This window comes from Oncorhynchus masou, chromosome 20, assembly GCF_036934945.1.
Source record: "Oncorhynchus masou masou isolate Uvic2021 chromosome 20, UVic_Omas_1.1, whole genome shotgun sequence".
In the NCBI taxonomy this organism is placed as follows: domain Eukaryota; kingdom Metazoa; phylum Chordata; class Actinopteri; order Salmoniformes; family Salmonidae; genus Oncorhynchus; species Oncorhynchus masou.
In genome coordinates this window covers 27,685,577-27,695,835 of record NC_088231.1, presented here as the reverse complement: position 1 = coordinate 27,695,835, position 10,259 = coordinate 27,685,577, and the positions used below count along the sequence as shown (strand labels likewise).

Genomic DNA, 10,259 nt, shown 5'->3' with positions numbered 1-10,259 from the left:
AAGAGAAGAAAGTGTAGTCACAAGGCTGAGACCGAAACACAAGGCTGAGACCAGGAAGCTTCAAGGCTGAGACCGGGAAGCACAAGGCTGAGACAGGAAACACAAGGCTGAGACCGGGAAACACAAGGCTGAGACAGGCTGAGACTGGAACACAGGCTGAGACTGGAACACAAGGCTGAGACTGGAACACACAAGGCTGAGACCGGGACACACAAGGCTGAGACTGGGACACACGATGCTGAGACTGGAACACACAAGGCTGGACCGGAACTGAGACCGGGGAACTGGACACAAGGCTGAGACCGGGAAACACAAGGCTGAGACCATACAAGGCTGAGACTGGAACACAAGGCTGAGACCGGGAAACACAAGGCAGAGACTGGAACACAAGGCTGAGACTGAACACACAAGGCTGAGACTGGAACACACAAGGCTGAGACCGGGACACACAAGGCTGAGACCCACAAGGGAGACTGGAACACACAAGGCTGAGACTGGGACACACAAGGCTGAGACTGGAACACACAAGGCTGAGGGGACATAAGAGACTGGGACATACAAGGCTGAGACTGGGACACAAACAAGATAGCTGAGACTGGACACAAGGCTGAGACTGGGACACACAAGGCTGAGACCGGGAAAACACAAGGCTGAGACTCGGGACACAAGGCTGAGACTGGGACACACAAGGCTGAGAAACACAAAGGCTGAGACCGGGAAACACAAAGGCTGAGACTGACTGGGACTGACACAAGGCTGAGACCGGGAACACAACGCACAAGGCTGAGACGCACAAGGCTGAGACGCACAAGGCTCAATAGTACATTGAAAGGGTGGTGAACCATCACAAGGCTGGGAGGAGGGAAACACAAGGAGAGAAAGGGAGCACGTATGAGACTGAGAGCCAGGATTAACACTTCTGGGGAAATCGGGGAAGTACGATGCTTTAGGTCTGAAAGACACAGCCTGTTGCCAAACGCCACCACAGAAGAAGGAGGAAGAGGTGTCTGATGCTGATCCTTGGCCTACAGATGTGAAAGACACAAGAAAGGCAAATAGATTTCTTTACCCCTGGGACACAGTCCCGTTAAAAGACACAGCCTGTCACGAGGGTGACGGGACATGGGACATCATACACACAACTGGGACATCATGGGACATCTAAATTTAAACTGGGGACATCATATAAACTGGGACATCATTTAAACTGGGACATCATATAAACCATCACATCATATAACTGGGACATCTTAACATCATATAAACTGGGACATCATCTTATATAAACATCTTATGGGACATCATATATAAACTGGGACTAAACTGGGGACATCATCTAAACTGGGACATCATATAAACTGGGACATCATCTTAAACTGGGCCATCATCTAAATCATCTAAACTGGGACATCATATAAACTGGGACATCATATAAACTGGACATCAAACTGGGACATCATATAAACTGGGACATCAACTGGGACAATCATATAAACTGGGACATCATATAAACATCCATCATATAAACTGGGACATCATATGATATAAACTGGGACATCATATAAACCGGGGACACAAGAAAGGACAAATAAATCATCTTATAATAACCAGAATTCTGGAAACTGGGACCATCTTATTAAACTAGGACATCATCTGGGCCATCATATAAACTATAAACTGGGACATCATATAAACTGGGACATCATATAAATCAGGACATCATATAAACTGACATCATATAAACTGGGACATCATATAAACTGGGACATCATATAAACTGGGACATCATATAAACTGGGCATCATATAATAAACTGGGCCATCATATAAACTGGGACATCATTTAAACTGGGACATCATATAAACTGGGACATCATATAAACTGGGACATCATATAAACTGGGACATCAAACTATAAAAACTGGGACATCATATAAACTGGGACATCATATAAACTGGGACATCATCTAAACTGGGACATCATATAAACTGGGACATCATATAAACTGGGACATCATATAAACTGGGACATCAATATAAACTGGGATCATTTAAACTGGGATCATCTAAACTGGGACATCATATAAACTGGGACATCATATAAACTGGGATCATATAAACTGGGACATCATATAACTGGGACATCATATAAACTGGGACATCATCTAAACTGGGCCATCATATAAACTGGGACATCATATAAACTGGGACATCATATAAACTGGGACATCATATAAACTGGGACATCATATAAACTGGGACATCATATAAACTGGGACATCATATAACTAAACTGGGACATCATATAAACTGGGACATCATATAAACTGGGACATCATATAAACTGGGACATCATATAAACTGGGACATCATCATAAACTGGGACATCATATAAACTGGGACATCATATAAACTGGGACATCATATAAACTGGGACATCATATAAACTGGGACATCATATAAACTGGGACATCATATAAACTGGGACATCATATAAACTGGGACATCATATAAACTGGGACATCATATAAACTGGGACATCATATAAACTGGGACATCATATAAACTGGGACATCATATAAACTGGGACATCATATAAACTGGGACATCATCATCATAAAACTGGGACATCATCTAAACTGGGACATCATATAAACTGGGACATCATATAAAACTGGGACATCATATAAACTGGGATCATATAAACTGGGACATCATATAAACTGGGACATCATATAAACTGGGACATCATATAAACTGGGACATCATATAAACTGGGACATCATATAAACTGGGCCATCTTATAAACTGGGACGTCATATAAACTGGGACATCATATAAACTGGGACATCATATAAACTGGGCCATCATATAAACTGGGACATCATATAAACTGGGCCATCATATAAACTGGGACATCAACTGGGACATCATCTAAACTGGGACATCATATAAACTGGGACATCATCTAAACTGGGACATCATATAAACTGGGACATCATATAAACTGGGCCATCATATAAACTGGGACATCATATAAACTCATATAAACGGGACATCATCATATAAACTGGGACATCATATAAACTGGGCCATCATATAAACTGGGACATCATATAAACTGGGACATCATATAAACTCAATAAGACATCATATAAACTGGGACATCATATAAACTGGGACATCATATAAACTGGGACATCATATAAACTGGGACATCATATACATCATATAAACTGGGACATCATATAAACTGGGACATCATACTGGGACATCATATAAACTGGGACATCATATAAACTGGGACATCTTTATAAACTGGGACATCATATAAACTGGGACATCATATAAACTGGGACATCATATAAACTGGGACATCATATAAACTGGGACATCATATAAACTGGGACATCATATAAACTGGGACATCATATAAACTGGGACATCATCAAACTCATCTAAACTGGGACATCATATAAACTGGGACATCATATAAACTGGGACATCATATAAACTGGGACATCATCTAAACTGGGACATCATATAAACTGGGACATCATATAAACTGGGACATCATATAAACTGGGACATCATCTAAACTGGGACATCATATAAACTGGGGACATCATATAAACTGGGACATCATATAAACTGGGACATCATCTAAACTGGACATCATATAAACTGGGACATCATCAATAAAACCGGGACATCATCTAAACTGGACATCATCTAAACTGGGACATCATATAAACTGGGACATCATATAAACTGGGACATCATAAACTGGGACATCATATAAACCGGGACATCATATAAACTGGGACATCATATAAACTGGGACATCATATAAACTGGGACATCATATAAACTGGGACATCATATAAACTGGGACGTCATATAAACTGGGACATCATATAAACTGGGACATCATATAAACTGGGACATCATATAAACTGGGACATCATATAAACTGGGACATCATATAAACTGGGACATCATATAAACTGGGACATCATATAAACATCATCTAAACTAGGACATCATATAAACTGGGACATCATATAAACTGGGACATCATTTAAACTGGGACATCATATAAACTCATCTAAACCCAGGACATCATATAAACTGGGACATCATAAAACTGGGACATCATATAAACTGGGACATCATCTAAACTGGGACATCATCTAAACTGGGACATCAAACTGGGACATCATATAAACTGGGACATCATATAAACTGGGACATCATCTAAACTGGGACATCATCTAAACTGGGACATCATATAAACTGGGCCATCATATAAACTGGGACATCATATAAACTGGAACATCTTATAAACTGGGCCCTCTTCATCCTGAGGTGGTTATTTATTGGTTTGACGAGAGAAAATCTAAGATACTGGAGCCCTTACAGTGAAACCACATGATCAAAATCACATTACTTGATTGGTGTGACATCATACAAGGCGAGACCCAGACACAGACACAGACCCAGACCCAGACCCAGACACAGACCCAGACACAGACCCAGACCCAGACCCAGACACAGACCCAGACACAGACACAGACCCAGACACAGACCCAGACCCAGACACAGACACAGACCCAGACACAGACACAGACACAGACCCAGACACAGACCCAGACACAGACCCAGACCCAGACCCAGACACAGACCCAGACCCAGACCCAGACACAGACCCAGACCCAGACACAGACCCAGACCCAGACACAGACACAGACACAGACCCAGACCAGACACAGACACAGACACAGACCCAGACACAGACACAGACACAGACACAGACACAGACCCAGACAGACACAGACCCAGACACAGACCCAGACAGACACAGACACAGACCCAGACACAGACCCAGACACAGACCCAGACCAGACACAGACACAGACCCAGACACAGACCCAGACACAGACCCAGACAGACACAGACCCAGACCCAGACACAGACCCAGACCCAGACCCAGACACAGACCCAGACACAGACACAGACACAGACCAGACCCAGACACAGACACAGACCCAGACAGACACAGACCCAGACACAGACCCAGACAGACACAGACACAGACCCAGACACAGACACAGACCCAGACAGACACAGACCCAGACACAGACCCAGACAGACACAGACCCAGACACAGACCCAGACACAGACACAGACACAGACACAGACACAGACACAGACCCAGACCAGACCCAGACCCAGACCCAGACCCAGACACAGACCAGACCCAGACACAGACACAGACCCAGACACAGACCCAGACACAGACCCAGACACAGACACAGACACAGACACAGACACGGGATGCAGACCCAGACCCAGACACAGACCCAGACACAGACCCAGACCCAGACACAGACCAGACACAGACACAGACCCAGACACAGACCCAGACCCAGACCCAGACCCAGACACAGACCCAGACCCAGACCCAGACACAGACCCAGACCCAGACACAGACCCAGACCCAGACACAGACCCAGACCCAGACACAGACCCAGACCCAGACCCAGACACAGACCCAGACCCAGACACAGACACAGACACAGACACGGGATGCAGACCCAGACCCAGACACAGACCCAGACCCAGACACAGACCCAGACCCAGACACAGACCCAGACCCAGACCCAGACACAGACCCAGACACAGACCCAGACACAGACCCAGACCCAGACACAGACACAGACACAGACCCAGACCCAGACCCAGACACAGACCCAGACACAGACCCAGACACAGACCCAGACCCAGACCCAGACACAGACCCAGACACAGACACAGACACAGACACAGACCCAGACACAGACCCAGACCCAGACACAGACCCAGACACAGACCCAGACACGGGATGCAGACCCAGACACAGGCAGAATGGTCAGGCAGGTACGGAGTCCAGAAAACAGGCAAGGGTCAAAAACAGGGAGGACTATAAAAGAGAATAGAAGCAGGAGTACGGGAAAACATACGGGTTGACTTGAAAAACATACAAGACCAACTGGCACAGAGAGACAGGAAACACAGGGGATAACAAGCGACACCTGGAGGGGGTGGAGACAATCACAAGACAGGTGAAACAGATCAGGGTGTGACGTCATAGAGGGTGGCAGAGCTTCAAACAGGAAGCTCACCCCATGATTTGATCAGTGACAGAAGATCAACTCTTTGTTTGTGTTTTGATGTTAAGGTTATAAAATATAGTGGAAGGAGCTATAGTGGGACAAGACGGAGGAGCTATAGTGGAAGGAGCTATAGTGGGACAAAATGGAGGAGCTATAGTGGAAGGAGCTATAGTGGGACAAGACGGAGGAGCTATAGTGGGAGGAGCTATAGTGGGACAAGACGGAGGAGCTATAGTGGAAGGAGCTATAGTGGGACAAAATGGAGGAGCTATAGTGGGAGGAGCTATAGTGGGACAAGACGGAGGAGCTATAGTGGGAGGAGCTATAGTGGGACTACATGGAGGAGCTATAGTGGGAGGAGCTATTGTGGGAGGAGCTATAGTGGGACTACATGGAGGAGCTATAGTGGGAGGATCTATAGTGGGAGGAGCTATAGTGGGACAACACAGAGGATCTATAGTGGGAGGATCTATCGTGGGAGGATCTATAGTGGGAGGATCTATAGTGGGAGGAGCTATAGTGGGAGGATCTATAGTGGGAGGATCTATAGTGGGAGGGGCTATAGTGGGACAACACGGAGGATCTATAGTGGGAGGATCTATAGTGGGAGGATCTATAGTGGGAGGATCTATAGTGGGAGTATCTATAGTGGGAGGATCTATAGTGGGAGGAGCTATAGTGGGAGGAGCTATAGTGGGACAACACGGAGGAGGTGTTTTTTATTATTTTTTTTACCTTTATTTAACCAGGCAATTCAGTTAAGACCAAATTCTTATTTACAATGACGGCCTAGGATCAGTGGGTTCACTGCCTTGTTCGGAGGCAGAACGACAAGATTTTTACATTGTTGGCAGGTAGCATAGTGGTTATAGCATTGGGCCAGGAACCAGAAGGTTGCTCGATCAAATCAAATGACCAGGTAAAAATCTGTTGCTCTGCCCCTGAACAAGGCAGTTAACCCCCAGTCAGCTGGTCAGCCATCCATCTCATGAATACGATATCAACATTATTTTTTTATTTTGTGATGAGAGGAGGATTTTCAGAAATGTGTCATGCGTTGGGCTAATGTGTTGGATAGATGTCTGAAGAGGTTACAGCAGACAGAAACACAAAACGGGGTCCCACTTCTTGAGAATTCACCCTGTATGTTGGCCACAGGAGGCTGCAGAGGGGAGGATGGCTCATCATAATGTCCGGAACGGAGCAGATGGAACGGCATCAAACACCTGGAAACCATGGAAACCGTGGAAACCATGGAAACCATAGCCGCTTCGCCAGTTAGCTTTAGGGTGCGTTTGTAAATTCACTCTGGACTGCCAGCGTGAGCTCTGTGCATTTGTAAATTCACTCTGGAGTGCCAGCGTGAGCTCTGTGCGTTTGTAAATTCACTCTGGAGTGCCAGCGTGAGCTCTGTGCGTTTGTAAATTCACTCTGGGTGCCAGCGTGAGCTCTGTGCGTTTGTAAATTCACTCTGGAGTGCCAGCGTGAGCTCTGTGCGTTTGTAAATTCACTCTGGAGTGCCAGCGTGAGCTCTGTGCATTTGTAAATTCACTCTGGAGTGCCAGCGTGAGCTCTGTGCGTTTGTAAATTCACTCTGGAGTGCCAGCGTTTGTTTATAAATTCAGAGCGTTGCTAGATTGTTGTTTGTAAATTCAGAGTGTTTGGCTCTCGGAGCGTTCAGAGTGCACACTGGACGCTCTGGCCGAGGAGCAGGGTTGATCCGAGCGTTCCGACCTCACAACGGCAGTCAAGCACCCAATGCTAAGTTAGCTAGCTTGCTAGTTACTTCCAGATATGAATGAGAGAACACCTCACTGTGACCATTTTATTCTCCCTAGCAGAGCTGGTTAGGCTGTTTTCACGTTATCCAGAGTGTTGCTGACTGGAACTCTGCTGCTGGCAACAATTTAATGACGCTTTTTTGCCAACGTTTACTGACACCGGCCGTATTCAACGGGTGTTGAGCGTTCGTAAATTCATCAGTTATTCTGCTCTCTGACACACTCCGACGAGAGCGCTCTGAAATCTGAGTAGATAGCCAGAGTGAATTTACGAACACACCCGAATTGGTATGATGTCTAGCTAGTAATTTGTTAAGCTAGCAAGAGGTTGCATAGCAACAGCATCAACTTCCGGGAGACAGGCGAAGAGCGAGTACGCTCAACTGAAAGGATACCGTTTGTTTACTAAAATGAACTAATATTATGTAACAGTATGTAGTATATACTCATTCAGTATGTAGTGTACAGTATGTTGATATGGGTATTTGAACACAGCTCATGTGTTTGATACCATTCCCCTGATTCCTCTCCAGTCATTAATACAAGTCCGTCCTCCCCAATTAAGGTGCCACCAACCTCCTGTGATGTAGGCCCACATTAGCGCCCTGCCTGTCCATGACTGCGTGGTGTTTGTTCTGGATTGTGTCCCAAAATGGCACCCTATTTCCTATGGGCCCTGGTCAAAAGTAGTGCACTCTCTAGGGAATACCAAATGGCACACTATTCCCTATGGGCCCTGGTCAAAAGTAGTGCACTCTATAGGGAATACCAAATGGCACACTATTCCCTATGGGCCCTGGTCAAAAGTAGTGCACTCTATAGGGAATACCAAATGGCACCCTATTCCCTATGGGCCCTGGTCAAAACTAGTGCACTCTATAGGGAATACCAAATGGCACCCTATTCCCTATGGGCCCTGGTCAAAAGTAGTGCACTCTATAGGAATACCAAATGGCACCCTATTCCCTATGGGCCCTGGTCAAAAGTAGTGCACTCTATTGGAGATACCAAATGGCACCCTATTCCCTATGGGCCCTGGTCAAAAGTAGTGCACTCTATAGGGAATACCAAATGCCACCCTATTCCCTATGGGTCCTGGTCAAAAGTAGTGCACTCTATAGGGAATACCAAATGGCACCCTATTCCCTATGGGCCCTGGTCAAAAGTAGTGCACTCTATAGGGAATACCAAATGGCACCCTATTCCCTATGGGCCCTGGTCAAAACTAGTGCACTCTATAGGGAATACCAAATGGCAACCTATTCCCTATGGGCCCTGGTCAAAAGTAGTGCACTCTATAGGGAATACCAAATGGCACCCAATTCCCTATGGGCCATGGTCAAAAGTAGTGCACTCTATAGGGAATACAAAATGGCACCCTATTCCCTATGGGCCCTGGTCAAAAGTAGTGCACTAAATAGGGAATAGGCTGCCATTTGGGACGCTGCCTAGTCTCTGATGTATAGTGAGCAAAATGTAAAACGCAACATGGAACAATTTCAGAGATTTGACTGAGTTACAGTTCATATATAAGGAAATCAGTCAATTGAAATAAATAAGGCCCTAATGTTTGGATTTCACACGACTCGGCAGGGGCGTAGCCATGGGTGGTTCTTGGAGGGCATAGACCCACCCACTTGGCAGCCAGGCCCACCCACTTGGCAGCCAGGCCCACCCACTTGGCAGCCAGGCTGCACCAATCAGAATGAGTGTTTTTCCCCACAAAAGGGCTTTATTACAGACAGAAATATTCCTTAAAATGTCAGGGATATTTTATTTCAGTTCGTGAAACATGGTACCAACACTTTACATGCTGCGTTGATATTTCTGACCAGTGTACATGTCCTTCCAAGCTGCAGGACAGAGGCTCGCCTTATCCATTTATACATAGTAGTAGGGGGGAATGAGATGCTCTGGGAATCCGACAGGCACTTTGACAGTGACAATGGCCATTAGACTGCGCATCGGTTAATATGGGCACTTGGTTTTTGTTTGGACTTCATATTGTTCAGATGTAGCCTGCTATCGAATAGGGCCCTACGGTAATATGGTGTTATTATGGTAGTTAGACTTATGCAGATGTTATTATATGAAATAATACCAAAATATGCATACTGTACTTTGATAAAGATCCGCCTGTATTTCTGCCATCTCCACGGTACTATACCAGTTGAACAGGCTGTCGTTTATGCCTGAACGAGATCTGGTCTGTCATTCTCATTTACGCATAACAAAATCCACCGCAAACCCTCCGAAATATTTCATTGAAATCCATATCGAACCTCTGGAACAAGTTGTTCAAAATATTTATTTTGTTTATTCCC

The 10,259-nt window shown here is 45.4% G+C and overlaps 1 protein-coding gene across 1 annotated transcript in view; it reads left to right on the top strand.

Annotated features, from left to right (window-relative positions):
• LOC135506614 (UDP-glucose 6-dehydrogenase-like) overlaps nucleotides 1-7,436 on the top strand; it is an 18,569-nt gene extending 11,133 nt beyond the window's left edge. The window contains exon 5 of the mRNA XM_064925940.1: nucleotides 7,313-7,436. Coding sequence (XP_064782012.1) covers nucleotides 7,313-7,436 — 124 coding nt within the window. The remainder of the gene's footprint in view (nucleotides 1-7,312) is intronic.
• The last annotated feature ends 2,823 nt before the right edge of the window (nucleotides 7,437-10,259 follow it).